General features: G+C 38.2%; 1 protein-coding gene across 2 annotated transcripts; it reads right to left on the bottom strand.

Moving 5' to 3' along the window:
* LOC122516724 (E3 SUMO-protein ligase EGR2-like) lies at positions 1–27,505 on the bottom strand. 2 transcript variants are annotated; one of them, XM_043634775.1, is made up of 3 exons: positions 25,941–27,504; positions 4,200–4,985; positions 1–2,766 (listed from the first exon to the last, which is right to left on the bottom strand). In XM_043634775.1, the coding sequence occupies exons 1-3, from the start codon at positions 26,440–26,442 to the stop codon at positions 1,421–1,423; spliced, it is 2,634 nt and encodes an 877-aa protein (XP_043490710.1). In that variant the 5' UTR covers positions 26,443–27,504; the 3' UTR covers positions 1–1,420. The 2 variants fall into 2 exon arrangements, with proteins under 2 accessions (XP_043490710.1, XP_043490711.1); XM_043634776.1 differs by lacking the exon at positions 4,200–4,985 and having other exon boundaries at positions 25,941–27,505.

Below are 27,505 nucleotides of genomic sequence, written 5' to 3'. Positions count from 1 at the left end.
TTTCTTTAATGACAAATACATTAAAGCTATGTACACATTTTAACATACTCTCGTCGCCATATTAGATTAAATCTTACATATGTAAATACGCGATGTAAATACATACGTTTAAATCCCTCGGACACGGTTCGGTAGCCTCTTAGCAACATTTTATTTATAATAATATACATATTAATACATATATATATATGTATGTATATGTATTTATATGTAAAGAACTCTAGGACCGATTTTAAAAAAAGGCAAGAGGGCAATAATCATCGTAATATCATCGAAAGACCCTGTATAGAAATTTTGGATTTGAAACCGCAATTAATAATATATATTATATTATATAATATACATTTATATCATAAACTGTGAGTCACTGGAGTATTCGTACCTATTCCCATTGTAAAGTTAAAATAATTGATATTTGCTTGTAATACAAAGCTTCAACATTTGTCTACACGGAAACAGGATTATTTAACTTTCAAATTGATATAAATTTGAAGAACATTTTGTTTTTAGAGAAATATAATTTTAATTAAATAATCAAAAATTAGTTTCACAAGAGTATTTACATCTACACAAGATATAATAAAAATACAATGATTATTTTTATAAGTAGTACTTGGTTAGCCCTTATTTGGCATATCTCGTGAGACCAATTTTCTTATCAGTTCTGCCAAATTGTACATCTCTTAAGAATAAAAAAAATACTCTTTTTAAGTATAATAATCCTAAAATATATTTCTGTGCATAAAAATTTGGAAATATTGTATTACAAGAAAATATAGATTTTGTTTAAAAATACAGTGGGAGTACGAATATTCCAAGGAGACTCACTGTATATTATATTTTCTTATAGGCGCTTCTCTTTTCTTAAAATGAATTCGATTCGCATTCGCGCGACGAGTTTCTTTTCCTTTCTTTTCTTATATTTTTTCTTTCCTTTTTCTTTTTTTTTTTTTAATTTGAAGGGTTAATACAGAGAGGGTAAATACGTATAATAGATAAAATACATACATAGTAGAAGAACTTGTTTATCGCGAATCGCGCTCGTAACGCGTAACTCGAAGAGGTAAAAGCACAGCCCGCTCCGTCGACGAAAATCAACGACGAATCAGTCGGTGACGGTTTTTTTTATAACGTCGGAAGGTCTTCGTCTTTTCTTCGTCGACATACGCCCAAAATCAGAAAGAGAGAAAGGAAGTCAAAGAACGAAAGATTGAACCAAAAGAGAAAGCGAGAAACAGACAAGAAGAAAAAGAAAAGTAAAGAGAGAAAGAGAAAGAGAGAGGGAGAGGTGGGTGATGGTGGTGATTGGGAGAGGGGAAGAGTCAGACGGATCGGAAGGATGGAGGCTGATCGGCGCCAACATCAGCGCCAACATCGGCGATGGACAAATACAGAAAGAAAGGAAATTTTGATCAGCTCGTTACTGATTGCACGTTGGCGAAGAGTGTGCTTGCGAATGTGTTCTCGGATGACCCGTAGCTTCCCGTTTGAGTCTTTGTTTGAGATGCACCTTAGCGTGCCTCTTCTTCTCGTCACTTCTCGCAAACTTTCTTCCGCACTGGTCGCAGCAAAACGGTTTCTCGCCTGTATGCGTGCGAACGTGGGTGGTTAAATGGTCGCTCCTCGAAAAGGAGCGCATGCAGATACGACATTGGAAGGGTTTTTGTCCCGTGTGTATGCGAATGTGTCGCGTTAGTTCGTCGCTTCGCGAGAATCTACGGTCACAGCCGTCGACAGGGCAGGCGTAGGGGCGTTCGTGAACGGGCGTTTTGCTCGGTCGATTCGGATACTTTCGTGGCTTTACTGGTACTAGCCTGAGTGGTAGAGCGCTCTGTTGATACACCTGCGAGAGGATCTCGTGGCCTTTCGACGTGCTTGGGTTGTATTCTGCGAGTTGAACGCCGGTCGTACCCGCTGGTGGTTGTTGTTGTTGTTGTTGTTGTTGCTGCTGCTGTTGTTGTTGTTGTTGTTGTTGCTGTTGTTGTTGTTGCTGTGGTTGAGGTCCTTGGGGTGGTGGTGGTTGTTGTTGCTGCTGTTGTTGCTGTTGAGGTTGTTGGACGGTACTGGGGTAACCGCTCGTGCCCGTTGGCTCCTGTTTCAGCGCAGTTTCCTGATGATGATGATGAGGGTGATGGTGGGAGAGAAGACCAGGGTCGTAGGTCCCGTCAACCTCGTGTCCCAACCACGTCTGCGGGGTGGTAGTCGCTGTATCGTGGTAACCGGGAGGTGGGGGTGGCTTCGATTCGACCTGCAGTAGCTCGACCGTTTCATTGCCGTAGGGGCTTGAATGGAGGGTCGGGTGAAGGAAAGTTTGCCCGGTCAATGTCAATGTCGGCGAGGGTAGAGGACCCCAAAGTTCTTGGCTGCTCGTCTGTGGCTGTTGCTGCTGTTGCTGTTGAGTTTGTAGACTGTTTAGCGGAGGAGATTGCGTGCAGGTCGTCGCAAATACTCCGCGATAGGTTAAGGTCGGAACGTTGCAAATGTTTACGCTTGTTGCGGCAGTCGTCGAGGACGACGTGGAATGAGGCGAGGAGTAGAGTATAACGCCACCTTGAAGAACGTTGCAACGATCCGCATCCTCTTGAGCTTGGTGATGACGCGACGGACTGTCGGAGGAGGGTGCACCCGTCGTACCGCTATCTTGCGTTTCCTGATGATGGTGATGATGATGATGATGGGAACGATGATCCCTATTGGCTGGACCGCCATTCTCTTCTTCCTCCGCTGTTGCATCTTCCAACGAGAGATCTTCGCCCGCCAGGCTACCTGCAAATCGTCGCAATCCTTAATTAGTATTATTCAATCTTACTGCTTATCTATTATTACTCTATCAGTTTATCTCATGCTTCTGGACATATATACATGCACGGAATAATAAAGGACAGAGTTATTATATCGTGCAAATAATTGAATCCTTTGAGCGTGCTCATCATTTTTGTCAGCAAATTCAGTATACGCCGAGAAGCGAGCGAACTGGCAGGAAGAGTCACGCGATACAGGGGTGAGTTTATCTTAGAGTCGAGAGCCTACCGACGAGTCCTATCTGTCGTCTGCATCCTGCCGGTTCGTAACTTCCTTCCTTAGCACACAATCATTCTTGAACTCTTCTTTCTGTCTCTCTTTATTCACGAAAATATATCGACAACAAACGCGAATACGAAAACTTTGAAAACTGTCGACTCGGAAATGTGGTAAAGAAGTCTATACTTTATAAAAAAAAATTAGAAATAAAAATAACATTAGATCCGATATAGGTGAAGTTAAATATAATGATGTACAAAAAAAAGAGAAGACAAAAAGAGCAAGAGAAAGAGAGAGAAAGAAAGAGAGAAAGAGAAAGAGAGATAAGGGAAGTAAGAGTGTTAGAGAGAACTTCATGGGAAAAACGGGCTGGTTGTGGGTGTGAAGGTGATAAAGGGAGAGAAGTCGGGAGGGTAGCGAGAAAGAGAGAGAGAGAGAGTGGGGTTCGGTTGGAAGCATGAATGAATCTACCAAGGGATGGTGAGAGGAGTTGGAGGAAGAAGAGGAGGTGGAAGGTGGTACGGGAAAGAGAAGAAAGGAGGGCTTCTGAATGTCGGGGTCGCCAAGTATTGATCCGCGACAGACGAACACGTTCGATATTAGCCGTTCTCGCGAGCCGAGTGATATGAATACGTCACCGGTGTGTCGTATCATAAGGTTCTTTTTATTTTTTTCTCGAACGTGAATAAGATATTTTCTTATTTCATTCGCGTTGATTGTGTCTCGTTGATCTTGAGAAAGATCCTGCCGAGCTTTGTACGAAATGCTCAGAAAAAGGAGCGACGTTCGTATGTGATAGCCGGTTTGCCGACAAGGGTATCAGGAGTGTACGGAGGTCGCGTGCTCGGAAGAAAAGCGAAAGTTCGCTTTCCACGATACACCGACGAGACGAGAGGGTGCAAGGCCAATTGATTTCCAGTTGGAAGCCGAGAACCTTGCATCAATGTTTTCTCTTTCTCTCTCTCTCTCTCTCTTTCTTTTGTTTTTTACTTTCATACATACTTTTGATAATATCCATATTTATAACAGAGATCGTAGGACGATCGGAGTGATGGTATTATATATAAAGAAATGTTATAGGTAGGTGTATCGTTTGCTTTGAAAAGTGAAATGGAGAAGGTAGTAGGAATATAGGAAGATCGGATAGAGGTGTATAGGTTGGGAGGGTTTATAGGTACCTGAGATCGGTGGCGGTTCGACCAGCGCGGAGGGGCCAAAGAAGGATGGTAGATCGCTGCTGGTGGTAACCGGCGTGTTCAGGTCGCCAGGTTTGTCCTTCTCGTTAGGATCTTGGAGATCGTCGTTGCAGTTCCTGGTATATTCTTTGTCATTGTCATCCGGTTGCCGGTGTCTCTTGGTAGCATCGTTGATATCGCCCGGGGACGAGCAAGGCGTATCGACGTGACAATGATGTTGTTGATGATCATCGAGTCGATGATGATGGTGGTGGTGGTGGTGATGATTGTTATGATGATGCCGGACGTGGGAGTGATCGGACGAGTCGGACGAGTTGTTCTGATGATGCGAGTGCAGGGGCACGCAGGAGGTTAACGAGAGGGTCGGGATGGTCTTAGTCGAGGCTGTTGCCAAGGATGTACAAGAGGATCCTGTGCTGGCGGGGCTCGAAGTAGCGCCGACACCGCAGCCCACCGATGCCGACGTCGAGGAAGAAGCGTTGTACGGTAAACAGGCGTCGAAACTCAGCTGTACCGTTTGCAGATTGAAGGTCGCGTGGTGGTGATGATGATGGTGGTGTCCCAAAGGCGGCGAAGACAGAAGAAAAGGGCTGGTGGCCGCGTGAGGTTGCGAGCCCACCACCTCCATGCCGTCCATCGTCATCCTCTGGAGCAGCTGGTTTCCTTGCTGAGCGTCTACGGATTCCTCAGTGTTACTGCTAGCGGCGTTGGTGGTAGTGGTGGTGGTGGTGCCGCCGCCGCCGGTACTGGCGCACTGCGTGTCCTCGCCTGTGGTCGTATCGTTCAACGCAATTATTATGGTTATACCACTTGATCCTTCCTCGGTTGGTTTAAAGACGTAACGACGAGAAAACCTAGAGTCGCGTCCCGCGACAACCCTTTTAATTAAACTAGCCCCCTCTATTCGCGAATATTTCTCTCTCTCTCTCTCTCTCTCTCTCTCTATCGTACCTTCTTGTTTACGTCACTGGATTAGTAGCGGTCTCGATCACTCGGGACACGCGCGCGCTTCCCTTTTTCATTCGTCTCGACACGCGCGTACCACGTCGTTTATGAGCTTGTTTAAAGTGCGAGATAACTCGACGCCGCCCGGAAAAACTTGTCTCCGCTCGCGCACTAGCTGTACGACGACGACGACTACGACGAAAATGAAGAAGACGACAAGTACCGCGCGGTGGCACGTATCAGGGGAACAACACCGCGACAAACTGAGAGCACCAGACAGCTTCTCTATCTCTTTCTCTCTTTATTTTTATTTGTTTCTTTCTCGGCACGATCCGGTGTCCGGTTCGCCTCTCCCGTATCCTCCTCCAGCACCGGTCGCGCCGATACTACGAACTTCTCGACGCGTTCGCCTCCCTCTCGACGCGAGAAGAGGGAGGACTACGGGGGGTGGGTAAGAAGGTAGGCAGGTAGCTACTTCTCTCTCTCTCTCTCTCTCTCTCTCTCTATTTCCCTTTCAATGGTAGGAGAGAGACCCTCCTCCTGCCTATCAAAATATTATCACACTGATCACCGATAGGTTCTTTGCTGAGTAATCAAGAATAAAGTTCACTAACTCGAAAGGGAATTCTTTTTTACGTGATTCTTCGCTTATATTATACGAGAGGGTATAATACTAATAATAACGGTATTAGAGAATAAGTTAAATTATTATTATTGTTGTCGTTGATAGGTGCCGAAATTTGCTTAAACGTAACCGAGCACACGATTGTTTCTCTCTCTTTCTTTCTTTCTCGTCTTGTCACTTCTCTTCGTTCGCGTATATTCCGAGATGTATCTCGTATAATACACTCGTGTATTATATACGAAATGATCACACATACACATACATATAGATATATATATATATATATATATACTTATATATTACTTATACACAAAGCTATCTTTGAAAAATATACAAACACACACACAGCGGATGGATGGTGAGACACGCGTGTATCAAACACAGAGAGAAGAGGAGAGTCTTTGCGTATCATGTGTGGGCGCACGAGTACGCGTCTCTATCTCGCAGTATCTCTTTCGGTATCCTCTCTCTCTCTCTTTCTCCTTTCTCACTTGGTGAACACGCGCGCCCGCGCGCGCGTGTGTATGTGTGTATTGTCAAGTTCGTGCGGAGGCACGAGTTAGAACGCGAAAGGGATCGTGAAAGAACGCGCGATGCGTGGGGGTCGCGCACGAACTGAGCCGAGCCGCGGCGCGCCCCGTAGTTTTATGAATGGACCACGGAGACTGTCCCATATTTGGAAGCGTCGAGCCGTCCGCCAGCCAATCCCCGCTCTCGACTCTCCTGTCTCTCTTCCGCGCACACGCGAGCGCAACACTTTCTGTGTGTCGTCCGTGCGGACGCGACCGCTCTGTGCGCCGTATCGCGCTCCTTACCCCCACCACTCTTCTACACTCTTCTCTCTCTCTCTCTCTCTTTCCTTCGTGCGCGCGCTCGCTTGCAACCCCCACCAAGTTGCTCTTCGCGCGCGCGCCGCCGAGAACGCAACCCGGCCGATATTTCTCGACAGTTGGATAGATAGAGATAGAGTGACCAAAAGAAAAAGAAGGCGGGAGGGAGGGAGGAAGGGAGAGAGAGAGAGAGAGAAAGAGTAGAAATGGGAATGCGAGATTATATGCAGGGAGAGAGGGAGAGAGAGAGAGAGAGAAATGGACGTATATATACACTCCCTCCTACCCCTTTCCTCTCGAGACCACGTTCTCGGTTCACCAGTGACGTAGCCCTGTGACGTAGTAGCGAGGCGCGCGACCGCTCTACCCCCACGCTTGATCGAGCAAGATGAAGAAGGCGCGAGCACGCGGCTTACCATCGAGCAGCCGGCTTGCAAGACGAGAGAGAGAGAGAGAGAGAGAGAAAGAGAAAGAAAGAGAAACAATTTTTGTTCTTCGAGTATTTACCTATTTATATGTTATATATATATGAGCCGAGATGAACATAAATTTTTTGCGGAGTATCAAATCATTTATTTGAAAGACTGAAAAATAGAGAAAGGGAATGTTTTTTCTTCTTTGTTTATGGAAATGACGTTACGAAATTGTAGCAACTGAAAGTAAGGAATATTTCGATTTTTTATGATCTTTCTTTTTCCTCGATTTATTTAAGTAAGAGAGAGAGAGAGAAAAGGAGATTGATATTCTTCGCGTTAATCTTGTTCATATTTTGATTATATTATCCATTAAACGGTATGATAAATTTATTTAGTATTTTCCATCCTTATGTTAACGTTAGTCACAGCTTCGTTAATCGTTAATAACACCACATACATATGTAAATACCTGTACCCACACATAGATACAAATTATATATACATATACGTAATAAGAAAGATACGTAAGTATCGTTTAAACTCGTATTACGGGTTACGGAGAGTGGACATGAAAAATTGGGGAGAAGTATGAGAAAAGCACGGACGCAAGAAGGCGGCACAGCTGCTGATCGATCGCGCGTGTCTCACTCCGGTTGAAAGGGAGCGCGCGCGTGCCCGGCACGCAGAAAAAGAACAGGAGAAGGAGGAGAACGAAGAGAAGGAGGAGGAAGAAAACCAGGATGAGAAGGACGAAGAGGAAGAAGAAAAAGCAAAAGAAAAAGAAAAAGAAAATGGAAACTTTTTCATGACGGCATCTACGCGGAAGGGTTAACAACAACAACAGCAACAACACAACTACGCTACTACGCATCGACGACAATTACAACAGCAACGACAAAAACGACGAGATAAACCTACGACAAGGAGGACGAGGCGCGTGCCACGGAAATTGCGCTCGCGCGCACGCTTTCGAGTCACGTACTCGTGCGCGTGCGCGTGCGCCTATGATCTTTTTCTCTGACGGCTCTCTCGCAACCACCTGATGCCCTATTTGGGGCCACGCACAGTCACGCGCCCGCTCTCTTTCTCTATATATCTTCTTGTTCCTTTTTTTTCTTTTTCTTTCTTTTTCTTTTCCCCTCTCCTTTTCGCCACTCACTATTCTATCCTTTACAAAACTCGCGCGCCACTTCTAATCCTGCCGAGACTCTAACAAGTACTCTCGTTAGGTGGAGGACGTCCGACTAGGCCGAAAAGATCAATGACATTTGGCTATTATCCAAACGTACACCTCCATACGATAACAATAACAACTAATGTAACAATGTTTCTTCTTATTTTTCTCCTATTTTTCTCTATTTTGCTATTTATTTCAATAGTTTTTCAAAAACTTGGTAAGTTGATCTGTTTTTATATAAGAGATATATAATATTAGGTTGAATGACAAATTTTACTTTGCAGTTTTAAACATGTCAATCGTGCAAAACACATAGAATAACGATAAAAATTATTTACAAATGCAAACACAAATTTGTCCGTCGTACCTAATATTATTAATCACTATTAACCCATTTACATAATTAGCACATTTATATGCTCAATTTTCTTGGCCCTTGTCGCAAGAAAATCTTACCTAATCTTTATTATATCTTTCTTTCTATTTTTTATTATACTACACTGAACTCTTATACAGTCGACAAATAATATAAATACAAATTATTGAATTATGTACAAAATACTGAAATACATAGTCAATAGCAGTTTAATAAGCAACGTATTAGATAAAACGAGAAAAAGAATTCCTGATCATTTTTGATTCTTCCTTAGGATGTAAATGAATGAATGAATTTTGATTAAGGAAAAAGAAATGTCGAGATATTTGATAAGATAATATTCTAGTTAGCGGATTGGAAAATAGAAGGCAAAGTAAATGTTCGCGTTTAAGAAGGAATCACCCGACGTTGTTGAGACGAACGGCTGGCACGACAACAAAATGTTCTAAAATGACCGGGGCCCACTCGGTGAGGAGGAGGTGGGCGCGTTCTATTCTAAGCGCGACTCGATGCGATTTTGCGCGGGCGAGTGTCGCTATTTCGAGCCGCCACGCAACCACCTGAGACACCCAGCATCCCCAAATACCCGGGATAACTATCAAGACGCAACTTCCAATTCTAACGTATGAAGAGCACGCTGACTCATCGGAAGACGATCTATCAAAGTTTTTTCTTTCACTTCAGCCACGCGTTCGGTAATCATTCCTTCCTTCTACGAGTTTTCTGTCAGTTTTATCTTTTAGGAAAATCGATAGAATATGTACGACCGATTCGTTTGTTTGCGTATTATCCAATGTAAATGTTATTATGATTTTCTCGAGTGTTCCTGTGAAGTATCTGCGAAGCTTCATTTTGAATTTCCCGCCTTTTACCAGCCGATATTCGTATAGAGATTTTTATCAATTATTATATCGGTCTGTTTTATTTTTATTTTTATATGAATTAATAGGTGATTTTGAAGATTACCTAGATTATGCATCTTTTCTATTGGATATATTTTTTTTTAAAGTAGATTGATTTAATATAGAATATGTTCCTTAATCTCCCGTTTTTAAGGAGTCAATATTTAACTGAAAAAAGGGATTACGTCTTAATAAATAATTTATTTTTATTTTGATAGAAATCGATCGATGATTTTTTGAGATCGATTGAAATGATAAAACGTAGTTTTGTATATGAGTAATATGTGTTATTGATAACCAGCTTTACGTTGACATCATTTCCATTTAAACGGCGGGAAACACGGATTTCAAAGTCGTCTGACTTACATCCGAGTGTAATTAAGGGCAATCGCATTTTTTGTTGTTGTGACAAGTGCCTTTCTACTTATCCTTCTACACATCCACCGATATGAAGTCTAATGAGTAATGATATTGAATACATAAGTAGTATTTTTTATTACATTAATTAAAATATTCAACATTTGCATATAAGTGGAATGATGAAATAATTACAAAGTAGAAAGAGTAGATTCCATCTCTTACATTTAACATGTGGAATCAACTTCAGCAGTGGACAGGGAATACAAAAACAATGAAAAAGGTTTATACAAACGTGTGTCCTATTCGATCAAGTTTTAAAAGTGTAATAACTTTGATGATCCAATAATCCACGATATCTGATCTTCATAGAAAGTGTTTAAAATGATTATTATTGGTTTGGATTTCTAAATTATGCTCTTCGTCTTGTAAGTATTTCTCGTCCTCGTGGTTGTCACGCATTCTCTCAATTAAATTAAATCATTTCAATTAAATTATTTTAATTTCAATGCTCAGTCCTCTTACTAGAAGTAATTCGTTATTTTCTATTGACCGTGCGTTTAAAGTTACAAGCGCGTAATTGGATTTTGATTTTTGGGCTCATTTGAAAACAATTGGATATTTAACACGTTTGCCAGCATCGAAGAATTTCGAGCACTTGTACGAGAAGGCTGTCAACGGATTTGACACGTGCCTAGAATTTTGGAAAGACCTCGAAATTTGATGATACGTTGACTGCAAGCTTGGATACAAACTGGATAAACTATCGTGAGTTATTTGAACGCAAAACTGGCTATAACTTTGAAACAAAGTCAAATAAGATACACGTTTGTAAGAACTTTGTCCCATTCCTAAAATGGGTCTCATATATTATTCTATAATATATTTTATTTCGATCAAGCGGCGAACATCGCATCGAAAACCGAAATAATATTTTAACCTTGCGAACGAGTAACTTGAAAATTTAAATTTAAAAAAAAAAGGAGTAAACTTTTTTTTCAATAGAACAAAATATGTGCGTGCATTTGTATAAATGGATGATAATGATGATGATGATGAAAAAAAGTAATGCGCGTGCGAATGAAACATCCGCTCCTGTACTCTGTTATGTTACCGAGGTCTTCTTATACGAGTGCCGGTATTTCTTCGATCTGCCGTGAGTCACGATTCATCGTGGCTTTCGCACGTTTTTGCTACGACGCGATGCGGAGCTCGTCGATTAACGATCATTTCCGCTCGATTCCCGTGCGGAATCTCTTTCGTCTTCTTCTTTCTAACTTTATCGTCTCCTACGTCTCGTCAATCAGTTTCTTCTTTGAATTTCAAGACTTATTTATCCATTTTTTATTTGTTTTCTTATTATTTCTAAGTTTATTCAAGCTTGTCAAGTAACAATGAAACTCGATGAAATTAAATTTAATGCTTCGTGTTATAAAAAAACAAAAATATAATTGTTGCCAAAAGTTTTACGTTAATTTTGTAAAGATCATCGATATCAGAATTAGAAATAAAATCAAATCGATCGTACAGTCAAATAATTTATTCCTACAATCAAAATGTAATTTTCCTCTCGTACGATTTATGTCAAATTGGTTAAAATCCAAAAACTAAAATATAGCTTTAAAAATCTAGGAAAAAAAATTCAATTCAATATTAAACCGATTAATTAAAATAAGAAGAAAATGTAATATCTCGCGACACAATTTACGCGAGATAATTTTGTTGAGATCCGAAGAAACTGAAGTACGAGATCGGAAATCCGGGTTGGAAGTCATTGTTTTCGAATTTTTGTCAAAATAACAAGAAAACAAGAAGAAAAGAAAGAATTCTCGTGCGTGTACGCGTACATGTGTGCGCGTTTGAGAGAAATACATTCGCGTAAGGAGCACGTAAGTTCGCCGTTCGCGGAGGCGTGGAGGTAAATTTATTATCGAGAGAAGTACGGTCTCGGCGTGCTTTCCAGCCGTAATTCACATCGCACTTCCTCGTTTGCCGTCGACCCTTTAAAATGCATAATTTCCTTCGAACGAGACGAGCTAAGAGATAGTAATATGTAAAACGTAAGTACTCTTCTGCGCGGTGATTATTTTTCGATTTCTTCTTTCGTTAGATTTTCATTTTGCGAGAGACGCATAGAAAACATAAAGCCAAACATACACAATTACAAAAATAAACAACAAATTCACGTATGATCAAGGTGAACTTATACGACAAAGGTGACGTAACGCGTTCGATTAATGAATGTATAGTTCATTTGCATACTAATATGCATGTACACACGTGCATTCATTTATAAATATATATATTTATATTTTTATTTTTATACACATTACGTATCTACTATGACGAGTTATTCTTGTCGTCAGTTAAACATAAATAAAAAAAAAAAAACAAAATGTTTATATCTATTTATCGGTAGTTTTGAAAGTTGTAAATCAACAAATTATAATATACAAATGGACTTTATGATTTATTTGATAATATAAATAATTTTAATGCGAGATAAAATCGTAAGAGACATTTTTTCAATTTTTCGACTTAATCCACTTTCAAAATTACTCGCACATAAACAGAATGTTCTATAACTAGTGATACAAGCGAGTACTAAGTGTGATTCCACATTTTGAAGAATAACAGGTGTACGATTACTTTATAAATAATTATTAAATTTTTGTTTAAAAAGCTCCGAATTAATTTCTGAAATTGAGTACAAAATATTTTAACTTATTTTTCTCAAAAACAAAGAATTGTGTAGGAATAAATTTGATTCTCCATAATTGAATTCAATCCTTGCCGGACAGGACATCCTTTATGAATAAATTTCTTTTTATATACATATATATAAAAAATAACATGTCCATCAATGACGAGTTATTCTTGTCGCGAGATAAAAGGATAAAAAAAAAAATTAAATAAAAATTAAAAATATCTATTTATATATAAATAAAATAAAAAGTATCTTTTTTAAAAGAGGAAGTAGTTGGGGAGGAGAGGCAGAGGGTTGGTCGGTTAGACGAGAACGTGTGCACGTTGACGATCGTTCGAGTTTCGCGCTTCGTCGACCGGAGATCGACGTGAATCCCAACACGCGCGAACAAATCGCAAAAGGAAGAAAAAAATCTTCTTGCGGTGATGATGAAATTGAATGGGGTGGTGGATAAAGTTGATGGGTGGATAGGTGGATATTAATAAATTCTACGATATTGTTGAGAAGTCAGAAAAGCAAGGGAATAAACAAAAATAAAGAAAGAAAGAAAAAAGAAAAGAAAGAAAAGAAAAGAAAAAACGAATGAAGAAGAAGAGCGAGGGGAAGGGAAGAGACCGAGAGAGAGAGAGTGAGAGAGAGAGAGATACCTGATGTTGCTCCACTAAAAATACAATCGGCCTATCGTTAACCGGATAAAAATATCTCCCTTATGTAAAACGCCTTTCAGAAATAAATGCTTTAAAATAGACGAATATATAAGCGAGATGTGCGAAAAGTGAGAAAGAAAAAGAAGAAGAAGAAGAAGAAGAAGAAAAAGAGGTAGAGGAGGAGGATGATGATTAGGAGCAGAGGAGGAGAGGTATGGGAATATGAGAGAAGAGGTGAGATATCTCGTACGATGGAACGGGGTAATGAAGTATCTAGAAAAGAAGATAAAAACATGAAAATGAAAAAGGAAAAACAATAACAGAGAGAGAGAGAGAGAGAAAATATTAGAGAGGGAGAGAGACTGAGATAGATCGATAGACGTCCCCTATCATCGATAACGATGAGATTTTGATTTACCTGGCTTCGAAGTGACGGATCGGCGTGAAAGATCACGATCTCGCGTCGTCCATCGTTCGTGTAGAAGTAGAAATAGTAGTAGTGGTAGTAATAGTAGTAATAGTAGTAGTAGTATCACCGCGAGGGCTCCTCTCGCTTCGTAGATCAACGGATCAACATCCGAGGAGAAGAAGAAGAAGAAGAAGAAGGAGAAGAAGGAGAAGAAGAAGAAGAAGAAGAAGAACGATCTCGGTTCGCGTATAATGCACGAGAACGGGGGAACGAGTCCGAACGAAGACTGACGAGCTAACTCGAACAAGAGAAAGAGAAAGAAATAAAGAGAAAGAAAAAGAAAGATAGAGAGAATAAATGTGCGTATGTGTGTGTGTGTGTGTGTATAGAAGATAGGTAGGTAGGAGGAGAGAGAAGGAGATATCCTTCGCACGCTTAATCACCGTAAATTCGATTTTAATTCATGACTCGGCGAGAGAGACAGGGATAGAAAGTTAAGAGAAAGAGTAAGAGCAATAGGAGAATAGAATGAAAGACAAAAGGGCGAGGAAGAGGGAATAAAATATTGCGCTAATTCGATCGAGCGAGGAAAGAGAACGCGGTGATCTCCGGTCGCCGATCGAATCTAACTGCGAGTTGAAAGAGCATTCGAACGGCATATGCCCCCCCCCCCAACGGTCTTCTAACTATTTTTGACTCGCGTGCCTTCTTATCGATCTTTCTCTTTCTCTCTCTATCTTCATTTATATTCTCTTACTCTCGTAACCCACGTGGCAAGGCACCGAACAACATTCGAATATCATTGCTCTCTTGACTGGCCTCTATATGTCAATGTTTATATTATCTATGAGTGCATTAGAGAGAAAGAGAGGGAGGGAGAGGGTGGAAGGGAGAGGGAAAAGCGCGGTTAACCCTCTCGGCGAGCGTCCGTGCACTTGCAGATGTCAAAGTCAAATCGCGCGGCGGTGGCCGCACTCGCGAACGCGAGTGCTCCGCCGAGGCGAATTTACGGGCGCAAAAGACGACTCGATTTACGCGCGCAAGACCTCCCACGCTCGATTACGCCGTGCTTAATTTTAACCCCCTTTAACTTTTCTTAAATCCCGCCGCGCCCCACCTCATCCCCGCCTCGCCCCATCGTATCGCGCCGCGCCGCGCCGCACCGCGCCACGCCACGCCACGCCATGCCGCCGGCGTATAATTCCTCGCATACCAAGACATCACACGCTAATTTGACCCACTGATCTCTTATATGTACACATTTTTTTTTCTCCGTTCCTTTTTCCTTTTTCTTTTCACGTTTTATCTTAACCTCTACAGAATTTATTATATTTTAGTGCAACGACTTGTAAGGATTGTTAATTGTCGGGGGTGTGACCTACCTTTGGTTTATTTTTTGTTTCAATTATTTCGCTCGATTTGGTGCTGAATTTAATTAAATATTTAATTTCTTTTTCTTACTCATGTTTTTTGATACTGTCTCTTTACTTTAAATGCCAAATTTTTCATAAATTATTAATGCCTTTTATAAAATATGAGTTTAGTTTCCACAAAAAAAAAACCGGAAGATTTAAATACCAAATAATTGTAATTTAATTTCCTCGGTTCTACCCATTTAAAAAAATGAATGCACGAACAATTTCTATGAAACAATCGACTTTATATTTCTATCCTACTACTTTCAACAATTTCTATTTATATCGAGAGCAACGATTGCATCTAATAATCCATATCACGTTTAACTCATGCCAGATCATAAATATTCTATCTTAAAACTACATTAATAATAAATATACTTGCAAACGTATATAAATACATTTGACAGGTACAAAGAAAGTATTAATTTGACTAAATCCTAACTCGTAGGCAATTGGTTACGGAATTATTTTTGATGCAAGACCTATCGATTTGTTCAGATACATTTTTTACTCGAAGTCACGTGGATATATCGATATAGTATTTAACCCGTGCACTTGAACGTCGTCAACGAAGAGAGAGAAAGAGAGAGAGAAGATTTACACTTTTCTTTTTCTCATTTCTTCCGCTTCTCTTTCTCTCTCTCTCTCTCTCTGACTTTTTTTCTGTGTTTATCGTGGACGTAGTTCTTATCGGTCGATGCTGACGTAGATCGTTCCTACGTCTACGGGTTATTCGTAGACGATAAGGGCGTTCCGTGCAAACCAGGTGCGCTTATTTTTACACGACAGGTTTACCCGCTCTGTTATCTACATACGTAAGTACCTATGTGTACATACTTTGGATATCTATACTCCTCCTATGTATATTTATGCATCTATCTGTGTATGCGTTTATATACGTGTGAGAGACTTTCACGAGGATAGACGAGAATATCCATAGGATCCACCATCGCTCGATTTCGCACGCGTCATTTACGTTACGCGCGTAAGCGTATCGATCTTAGCGAAACATCGCTCTTGTCTTTTCCTTCTTATATACTATATTACACTCTACCAACTCGATTGATAACTATCGACTTCCTTTTCTTTTCTTTTTTTTTTATCTTAATTTTTCTTTTTTTATACTATTCTAGTTCTCATTTTTATTATTGTATTTTATATAAATCTGTCGACTCGGGGAGTTAAAACGATTTATGTTTTAACCGAGATTACACACAAAGTTTCATTTGTTTTTATATTAGATGTTACATTTAAACATTTTAATATAATGATCGCATTTTAATATAATGATTTATGAGGATTATTAATGTTGAGATTGTATTTATATTATTTGGATGTCGTTAATTTTTTTTTTTTTAATATTATTCTAGTTTTCATTTTTATTATTGTTGTTTATATAAATTTGCCGATTTGGAATCAAAATGATTTATGTTATTTTTAACTGACAATGAGATTAAGAATCGCGATTTGTTTTTTTTTTTTTTTAATTGTATTATTTGTTCTTCGATTATTTTTAGATGTAAATTATTTTAAATATATTTCGATGTTCATTGTATGTATAGATAAATGCAATTGATAATTAAGTATAGATCGACTGTTAACGATCATCGATTAAGCGTGCAACTATTTGGGAAATCCTATGAAATTCCTGAATGACGGAAGAAGAAAATTGGACTTTGTTATTTTGAGCTCGGACGTCAACGACTATCGATTCGTTGTCCGACGTCCGCTTTTCCAGCTGAAAGACGATCTTTACTTATTCGTGTTTATTCTCTCGCGATCTATTTTGTGTATATTTGTAACTTATGTTAGTATAACGTATACGCGGCTGAATTTTGATTCTTAATTGTATTTATCAATTATGGTAATTGTCGAAAAATCGAAGAAATTTATTTCATAATATTAATGATTTTAATAGAAAATATTTATAAATAAAATTCTTTTTTTAATAGCTTATATATTATTTTTAGTTTATAAATTGATGAAAAGTGATTATATATTTATCGATCGCGATAATGTCATTTTTTTCACATTATTTCTATTTTTAATATTTATTTCTCAAAGTTAGTAGATTATTTTTATTTTATAAATTTATTTTAAAAAGTAATCATGTGTTAAAGTGTTAAGGAGTGTTTTAAAGCATCATGATAATAATAAAGGAAACCTTTAAAGTATCTCATGTAATTAACGTCCTTAAATGATTAGCTTTTATGAACCCTTCGTGTGGTCGTTAAGAAATCATTTACAAATACTTAACTATGTGTGTGCGTTTTTTTTTTCTTCTTGGAATACTTTCGTCAAGAAAATCTTTTAAAGGTGAGATAATTTTATCTAAATTAATCTTATTTTTCTAATCAGAAAGATAATAGATTTCATCAAGCAAATGTTAATAAATAATAATAAATTTAACAAATAAAAATAATGAAATTAATCATAGATGAATCTTTTATTGGACAATATTTACATAAACAATTCAATAGAAAATCATATACAAATTTCTGTTTTACATATCTTAAAAATTACAGAATACCCAAAATTAAAAAAAAACATATTTATTTTGATCCTAGATCAATCACCATCAAGACAATACTTATATATGTACACATATAATTCAAAAAACACACTGTTGTTTCTTTTTTTAAAAATATAAACATCTTATGTCTCGTTGGATAATTTAATATATGATAAGAAAAAAGAGTATTCTGTCTGTCTGTCTGTCTCTCTCTCTCTCTCTCTCTCTTATAAATTATCACGAACCATTAAGGTTCGTCAGAGTTCATCGTTCGGTGTTCACGATCCAACGATAGGGAGTCCTGATCGCATGTAAATGTACTCGAGCAAGCGATAGTTAGCTACCGGTCGTTCGATAACATCTCGACGAGCATTCGAGCTTCCTTCTTGGATTGTTCACGAGGACAACCTATCTTGTTAAATAATTTAAGCAACTTTTCCGCGATACTTCTCTTTAATTTGGTTTTCAACCCTAGACGTAAAAAAAGAAAGAGAAAGAGAAATACAGAGAATTATGTTCGTATTTGAAACAGGGGTTGACCCAAATAACGAGAACTTTCTTCGAATAGCTCTGATGAATCTCGTCTTTACGATCGAGTGAAACTAACTTCAGGAGTTTATGGCTCTTTATACTCTCGACGACCTGTTGAATGTCTCCGACCGTTTGCACGCTACCGACTAAAAGTTTGGAGTCCCTTGCTGGATTTACGATAACCGTTGGAAACCGCAAAGCCGATTAATCGGCTAACGGTCGATAAAGTGTAGAATTAAAATCACTCGAAACATCAATTACCAGGATGGCCAAACTATGTCGGATTGTCGGAAACAATCGGTTTAATATTTTTCAATAATATCCTCTAAATAAAACATCCTATATTCAACTCATATTAATAGTAAGCTTTTAAACGATAAATCGCATAAATTTCGAAAACAACGATTTATTTTTTTGCACGATTTAAACATTTTTTGTTCAAAACAGACAGAATTAGAAAGAACGAGAGAAAGAGAGTTAGGAAAGGGGGTAGAGGAAGGGTGTTCGAAGGGGTGGCGGGGAGTGTAACAGTGATAGAGAAAAAAATACTCTTACTATCGCGTACACAAGTGAAAATCTATTTTGGTAGGAATGAATCAGTGGACTAAATGACGAACCATACGAGTTTCGTATCGAACGCATCGTTCCAATTTTGCATGTCGTTACAACGACGACTAGCGTGACGTGAATTCGTTAGGATGACGACGGACGATGATTTTGGCGGTAGCTCGTATATAAGCCAAGTGGCTCACATTCGTTTTATTGAGCCAAGAATGACGAATCATATTTATGATAGTTAGAAATGCATCATCACGTGCGCGTATGTTAGCGTTTTCGCTTTCTCACTCTTACCGGTTTTAGAATTTTATCTTACGTATGTGTGTATATATGTTTACAGATGTTTGTTAATTCGAATTGGTATTTTACAAATTTTTGGAACGGAAAATTTATTTCTTTCAAATTATTTCTAAATTTTGTCAGAGTTTTTGTAAAATTGCGTACGTACGGTAGATGTATATGTTTGACGGTGTTTTAGTCAGACGCGTTTATCCGTGCTATAATACTTGTAAAATTAATAGCAGTAGTAATAGTAGTAGTAATAGTAGTAGTAAGTAAATGTATGTATAGTACGACGTGATGTATATATAAGATTGGAAATGTGTAGAAAACTACAGAAAATTCAGTAGATATGTACGTCCGGCGGTGTTTACTCAGACACATTTATCCATACTATATCAGCAGTAATAGCAATTGTAGTAGTATGTATTACTTATATGTAAGATTGGAAATGTGTATAAATATTACTAAAAAATCATTAGGTATGTTCGGTGGTATTTTAGCCATCTAAGTTTATCCATGCTATAATAGTTGTAATAGTAATAAATACATATATATATATGTATAATATAACACGAAACAAAATTTGAAAAGTGTAAAAATATTACTGAAAAATCATTAGGTATGTTCGTTCGGCGATGTTTCAGCTAGTCGTTTTTATAAACGTATATATACATATATTACACGTATCTATAGAATAACGCGATGTACATAAGATTGAGAGTGTGTAAGAAGGTTACAGAAAAATTAGTAGGTGTGTACGTTCGGCGGTGTTTTAGTCAGACGTGTTTATTCTTGCTATAATAGTAGTAATAACACTAAAAGTAGTAGTACGTACGTACGTACGTACGTACGTATTACACATATATACGTATACTATGACGTGATGTATATAAGATTGGAAATGTGTAAGATTAGAGAAAAATCAGTAGGTACGTACGTACGGCGGTGTTTTAGCCAGCCGTCTTTACCATGCTATAATAGTAGTAGTAGTAGCACGTACGTATACGTATTACACATATATACGTATAGTATGACGTGATGTAAGTGGTTGAGATGATTTTGGCACCGACTGAAGCGTTCGCACGAGCCAAGAAGAAGAGTGACGAATCGCGTTTATGATCGGGAAGGAAATCCTCTCGCTTGCACACACGCGCTTATTCTTGCACCTTTTAAACGCCCTTACCTTACGGTTTAAGATCTTTCGGAGTAGGTACGAGAGAAAGAGAGAGAGAGAGAGAGCAAGAGAAAGAGAAAAAGAGAAGAGGCACAGTACCGTTTGCTTGAGCGTAATTGAAAGATTCTTTCTTCTCTGGTCGTTCGAACGCAGCTCGGTTAGACGAGGCCAAAGAACCGTGCACGCTTTCATGGAGAATCAAAAGGGGAAAGTCGCACGTCTCGACACGACAACGTATGTTGGTATACCACGTCGAGCATTAAGAGGATTTAGTAAACGAACGGCCATTCAAAATACTTTCGTCCTAGAAACGGAAAAATACAACTTAGACGAATGACTATGACTCCTCCCTTTGGTGTACGAGTCTTCGATGAGTGGGAGAGAGAAAGAGAAAAAGAGAAAGATTGATTGAGTACTCTTTGTATAGTATTCGAGTTACGCTCGGATTCGAATCTTTCATAAAGTATGAATGTTATTGAAATTTGGTCATTTTCCTATAGAATTTTGTATACAATTTTGTTCATATCTCTAATACATTATTTTTGTTAATTTTTTAATAAACAATTCAATAGTTTAGCTCGACATTTTAAAATCCTATCAATTTTTAATATACTCCCACGTGCGATGATACGTAAGATAATTTCCTGTAATATAAAAATTCATAAGATTTATAAAGGTATCGATCCTATAAAAATAGAACGATAGAATTTCTGCAGCAATTAGCATCACGTTAAAATTTCTAATCAATTATATTTTTGTATTCGTACAAAAGAAAAGGAAATAAAACGATAGACGGATAGAAGAGGAAAGCGATTGGCTCCCTTTTACTCGCCCACCTTGGTTCTCGTGAACGATTCACGATTTCCTGTTTTGCGACTGGTATATTACAATAACGACGAAATGTCAAAAGTGTACATATCATTTTATCTCTCTCTCTCTTTCTCTCTCTTTAATTCTTTTATAACTTTCTTCACGCGTTAATATACACAAGCGATACACTTTGAACAATGACGTATGGAAAACTCGTAGCTCGTCGACTCGCCCATTGAACGATCCGAGAGTCCCTGTCTATCGCAAAAGACAATTCTAATTTTTTCAATCTCTCACGTTTGCATAATTATACGAGACGAGAAAAGAAAATAAGAGATAAGCGAACACAGATACATTCAACTTTCGATGTACGCATGCTGAAGGTGTATCAACCTTATTCGTGTTCGAATCTAACTTCATATGATTTCTTTCTGATTATATAATGTACTTTACATTCTTATGAAAAATAATTTAGTCATAGTGTATGCAAAATTGTGGTAAATATTAAAATATTATCAAATATTTATTCAAAATGTATCGAATGAAATTTATTCAATTTAATAATTTACACATACACACACACACACACATAGTATTTTATATTTACTTTCATTCCTTTTTATTAAAAGTTACTAGATAAATTTTGAATAAATTAATAGTATATTTTATATATATATTAAAAATTAAGAATTAAAAATTATATTAACCATAACGGTAATAATAAAAGAATTATACAGATTTTATTTCCTGTAAAAGGGATAGTAATAAAGACAATACATAGATTTTATCTTTATATGTAAGTTCATTTTTGAAAAGAATCAAGAAAATACATAAATTGTAAATAAAGCATCGATAATAATGCGTTTATTTCAAAAATGTATTTTCATCATCTTCGCGACGGACGGTCAAATTATGTTTGTTAAAAAATAGAAAAAAATAAAATCGTAATTTGCAAATAAATGTTGTGTAAAAGTCGTAAGAAACAAAATCGAGGATAAATTCTCACGAAGAACGGAGCCATTTAGTTGTACTTCTAATCATGCACCATGACAATCAGAGAGACGAGACGCACGTGGAATTAAGTAGAAGCGTCCTTTAACCTTTGGCACCCGAGACACGTCTATGACGCGTGGCTCGTCGACCACTCGACGTCTTCTTTTTCCTTCCTTCTCTCTCTCTCTCTCTCTCTCTCTCATTCACTCAACGACACTCGATCTTTCTCATTCTCAAACTCGTCATTCGTCATACGCGTCATGCTCATTCATAATATCTCCGAAAGTTTTTCTTTCTTCTTTTTCTTTTTCTTTAATTTAAAGGTCGATAAAATCGAAGAAAAAAAAAAGAAAAAATTCTTTTTCTAAACAATTTGTTCTATCATTAATACGAATAATTAAAAGAGAGATTGCAACGATTGAAATAGAATAATTCCACGTTTCGCGCGAAACGTCAGCGACTATCGCGATCCGACGGCAAAATTCTTTCGCATATGTTTTCACCATGAACGTATTATCATCCTTCCGTTAAGATTTAATTCTTTGTTATACGATTTTTGATGATAAAAGTTTTTAAAGGAGAAATCTGTTATAATTGGAAATATTATATGATTGTTTGTTTTGTTGAAATTTATAATGTAATTGCACATATGTTTCCATATGCGCGTCAACAAAATATTAATTTATTCATAATTTTCCATACACAATGTTGCCATGTATACAATAATTCATTTATTCCATAATTATATATATGCATATTGAAAGTTTTATATGAAATATTTATTAATAAATATTCAAAAGTAGAGAAATTATATCAGTTTTTTAATTTTATCAAATTCTTGCATATTTTATGTCAAAAATATTAATCTATTTAATTATATTATTGTCTCATTATATTTATATAAATTTATTTCATAATAAAATGCATTTAAAGAGTATAAATAAAAATCCTGAAACGATTCTATACAAACTGAATTTAGATATATGAAGTGTAGCAATTAATTCGGTGCCATGATATTAAATTAATCGCATAAAAATCGGCATATTTTTGTCGTCGAGGAATTCGGCAGTTGCCAGAAAGATGGACCAAAGTAATTGAAAATAATAGAAAGATTATTTCGAAAAATAACAGATGTATAATTACTTTATAAATAAATAATAAATTAAGTAAAATGGCACCGAATTAATTGCTATACCTAATAATATATATAATAGATAATTCAATGGATCTTTCATCGATCGTAATATTTATCTGTAAATGATTTTCAATCATATTCAAAGTCAAATTTCAAACCCGATCGATATATCAACGATCTTGATATCCAACATAATTTAGTTGTTAGTTGTAAGTCATAAAAAAATTTTACAGTCTTGAAAGGAAATATCTAATAGGATTAGACGTATATAATTGCAAAGGATCGAAGCAGAAAAGATCTTTCAAAGTAGATTTAATGAAAAATAATGATTACGATCTATAAGATTCACGATCTTTCCTATTTACGATTGAGATCGAATTTTCATTGCTGTCGTTATTATCGTATATCTACTTTCCCTTTTTATCTTATAATATATTCCTTCATCTGTCTTATTTTCTATCGGTCTCTGTATATTACACGCATATCTTATACGTATGAACGCGTTAAAACTTAAGTATACGCATAACCTAACACAAATCATGTGTAAATATTAAATATAAATACAGGGTCGTATATTCGCGACACCACGAATCAAACCCAAACCGGATCTTTCCATGGGGGTTCATATTTGAAAATTGTATCTAATCACAATTGTACCGGTAATTATGAAAGTGACGAAATTGCAAAGATTTATTAACTAAGTTGAACAATAAGTCCTTGTATTTTTACCTTTTATAAAAGCTGACTGAGTAAGAAAAGTGAAAAGAAATGTATTATATTGACCAATAAGATCAAGTAATTTTTTTGTTTATAAGAGCTATCTAAGTAAAAGAATTCATTAGATTTGTTAATAAATCCATGCATTTTTCTTAGGTAAATAAACGGCCAAAACTGCATGGACTTATAGGCCAACCTATTTACGATTTGTTTATTAATTAAAAAACAAATTAAAAACCATTTTGCGATTTGTTTTTTGATTAAAATGATTTACATTTTAATTGATTGAAATTATAAAATCAATTTGTTGAAGGCTTGGCTTATTTTCCTAGTTATCGGCACAATGAAAAATATAAAAACTAACTTATTTACTACAAAAATATGTTTAATGAGCTCGATAAATTATTAAATAAATGAAAACCTTGCCACAATTATTTTACGATTAGAGGTATCAAAAAATATGAATACGGCCCTGTGTATACATATGTACGAAGTATTAGAAAACATGCTTGTGATCAGAAACGTCAAGGAAGCTTAGCCAAGCGAAACATTCATAAAAGGTACCAAAAGCGAAGTAGCCCGGCATCAAGCGCATGATTACTTTTATAGTGTCGTATCAATTGCAATGGAGCCATGTTTCAAGAGGAATGCCGCTTAACGCGAGATCGTAAATAATACATACATAATATTCGCTAAAAAAAGAAACAGAAAGAGAGAAAGACAGAGAGAAAGAGAGAAAGAAAGAAATTAGAAGTTTCATTCGTGAAAGTCATCGAAAAACTATGAAAATTATAAAACTATATTCCTCATAATTTAAAAATAAAACATTCACCGTACTTCACTCTACAAATTTCGAAATATTTGTCCACATACATCACTGTTTTTGTGATAATAACTATAAGTTTCCCTTTATCTTTTCAAAGATAAATTTTTTATTTTCAGCGATAACGAGGAAACTTTATTTCGTACTGTTCGCGTGCGGTGAAAATACGAGGATAGAATGCAAATTTGCAAGTCTATTTTTTTACTTTAAAGTTGAAAAAAGACTAATGTAAGTCGAAAATTGAAAGCAAGTTTGATCGAAAAAATGGTTTCCATGTTTGGCTCTAAACCTTTCAACCTACCCACGTATTATTTCATCTCTTATGACCGAGAGATTGAGTTTCCGATTAGAAATTTTAGTCAAACTTGTAAAAATTTTGAAAAATAGGAACTCGTTTATCGTGGACGGTCTTGAAAAGGATAAAGAAAACAGATTTGCAAGATTTGGCACCGTGTCATCGAATTACGCTACCAACAATGAAAGAACAATTCTTGAAAGAAAATGCGCAATACGATAGGAAACTTTTGCCAAATATCGAATTCGCATGAAATCCGATCAGGAATGAATCTTCGGGAAGAAGATGAAGAGATAGAAAAGATGCTAAGATATCGATTGGAAAGAGTTAAAGAAAAGATATGGAAAGCGAAGGCAAAGAACCCTTGAGGATTTTCAGGCTTCCCAAGTGGCAAGGCGGAGGCACGTACTCGCGAGGCACGTTCGAGTGGTGACAAGAAACTTAATAGCCGGTCTAGAAATACAGGTTTGAACGTAGCGGTCGTAAAGATCGATTACCTTAGCCGAGGAGTGTTTAAATCGGCGCTAATACCGGTAGCCGCCGCGCGTGTATCGCAGACCAAGCAAGCAAGCAAGCAAGCAAGCAAGCAGGCAAGCAAACAGCTTCCCTTGAGCGAAAGCGGACAAATCTTGGGGCGCGTACCGCCCATGATACATATACCAATATCTTTTACATATATATGTACATATACAAATAAATGTTTCTCTCTACTTTGTCGTTGGAGTTCTCGCGATCCATAAAGTCTTTTTTTCGTTTTCCCGTTGTTGTTGCTGTCGTCGTCGTCGTCGTCGTAGGAGATAAGGATAGTAAGAGCAAACGTTTTAAGAGAGTCAGGGATACATCGGCGAGTCGACATATTTCACGAGCTTGCCACGACAAATCACGTTTCTCTTGGCACCACCGACGTGGCGGTTACGGTTCACGGATCGCTACGAGACGCGTCTTTCGCCTTTGCCGAGAAGAACAGGAAGAATGCTAACGAGGAAAGTCAAGAAGAAGAACAAGAAACGGAAAAAGAAGAAACAGAAGAAGAAGAAGAAGAAAAATAATAAGAAGAAAAAGAGTAGATAGTTGGAATATTTACCCGAAGTCGGTGGCGGATGATGATGATGATGGTGATGATGATGGTAGCTGAGGGATGGCGGTGGTGGCGGATAAACGGCACCCCAAATACAGGAAGTAGCACTGGCGGCAGCAGCGGCGGCGGCGGCAGCGGCAGCCGCGGCCGCGGCAGCCTGTTGCTGATGATTGTGCTGTTGATGTTGTTGCTGCTGCTGCTGTTGCTGCTGCTGTTGTTGTTGCTGGTGTTGTTGATGTTGATGATGTTGATGATGTTGTTGTTGCTGCTGCTGCTGCTGTTGTTGTTGGAGAAGTTGTTGGACCTGCGCGATGTCGACGAACTCTTGCAGTTCACCCTCGGAGTCGGTTGGGGGTGGAGGTGGGGGTACGACTTCGCGCACCCGGCCCTCGAAGGGGTTGCCGGTCGGTGCCGCGTGCTGCAGGTGTTCAAATGCCGCCAGCGGATTCGCGGGCTCGTAATTGCTGCGGCCGGTCGTATGTTCGCGGCGCATCGCGAGTGCCAGCATCTTTTCAACCTGTCGCGCCGCCGGATGTTATCCTTATCGTGCCCTTCCTCCACACACCACCTTCTTCTTCTTCTTCTTCTTCTTCTTCTTCTCCTCCCGCTTCCTGCTTCTTCGATTCCCCGAAGCGACTCTCTTCTACACCTCTTCTTCTTCGTTTGCCTCTTCTCCTAAGACCCAGATAAGACGGTAGCAACGAAGACGAAGACGAGAAGGAAGACGACGAGGAAGACGAAGACGACGTTGAAGAAGAGGAGGACCACTTTCGGGAGGAACGATCGCACATGTCACGCACGCCGTCGGATTCCTCGTGTCCACGTCGCGTCGGCACTTACCTACGACGCACCAACCAATGAAACAACCAACGATCACACTCTTATATTATATCTTTTTCTTCTTTTTCCAGCTTCTCCTCCGGCAATTTCTGCTCCTCTACCGATACTATCCAAAAATTCACTAATCGACGCACTGTTCGCGAAGAAAAATACAAAATAACGCGCGTTTAGTCTCGTCTCATCTCGCAAGACAAATACCGAACTTGGTCGTAAAAGAGAAATGAAAATATCTCGAGGAAAGTATGGCAGAAAATGTAAAAGAAAAAAGCGGAAAGAGAAAGGGACACCTAATGGTTCGCCGGTACGAAGAGACTAAAATACTTCTGGTAAACTACGCGCGAATATAACTCAAGACATGACAGGACAAGCGAAGCCAAGTCAAGTCAAGGCAAGCTCGAGTCAAGCCAAGCCAAGTCAAGAGAAGACAAGGCAAGACAAGACAAGACAAGACAAGAGAAGAGAAGACAAGTGAAGAGAAGGTTTGCAATGGTAAATCGCGGGACTCTTTCTCTCTCTCTCTCTCTCTGTCTCTCTCTTTTTCTGTTTAAGCCGGTGCTCGGCGGTGGCAAAACGGCTCCGCTTCCGGCAGGCTTGCGCGCGCGGACCAAGGAGGAGACGACGAGCAACCGAGCCGCGAGGGTCGAACGAGCGAGCGAGCGAGCGAGCGAGCGAGTTTCGTGGCAAGATCGGCCGATGAATCGGCGCGCGTGCTCCTCGTAGCCCGTATCACT

The sequence above is a fragment of the Polistes fuscatus genome, unplaced genomic scaffold (genome assembly GCF_010416935.1).
Source record: "Polistes fuscatus isolate 324 unplaced genomic scaffold, CU_Pfus_HIC Scaffold2, whole genome shotgun sequence".
Lineage (NCBI taxonomy): Eukaryota > Metazoa > Arthropoda > Insecta > Hymenoptera > Vespidae > Polistes > Polistes fuscatus.
The sequence above is the reverse complement of the archived record's forward strand: the minus strand, read 5'-3'. Positions and strand labels throughout refer to the sequence as shown.

Excerpts from the sequence above, each read along its gene's own strand:
- LOC122516724 (XM_043634775.1), bottom strand. The coding sequence starts at position 26,442 with ATGCTGGCACTCGCGATGCGCCGCGAACATACGACCGGCCGCAGCAAT. Across the intron at positions 4,986-25,940 it reads TCATCCGCCACCGACTTCGG|GCGAGGACACGCAGTGCGCC; the intron begins GTAAATATTCCA and ends ATACGACCACAG. Across the intron at positions 2,767-4,199 it reads CGAACCGCCACCGATCTCAG|GTAGCCTGGCGGGCGAAGAT; the intron begins GTACCTATAAAC and ends GACGATTTGCAG.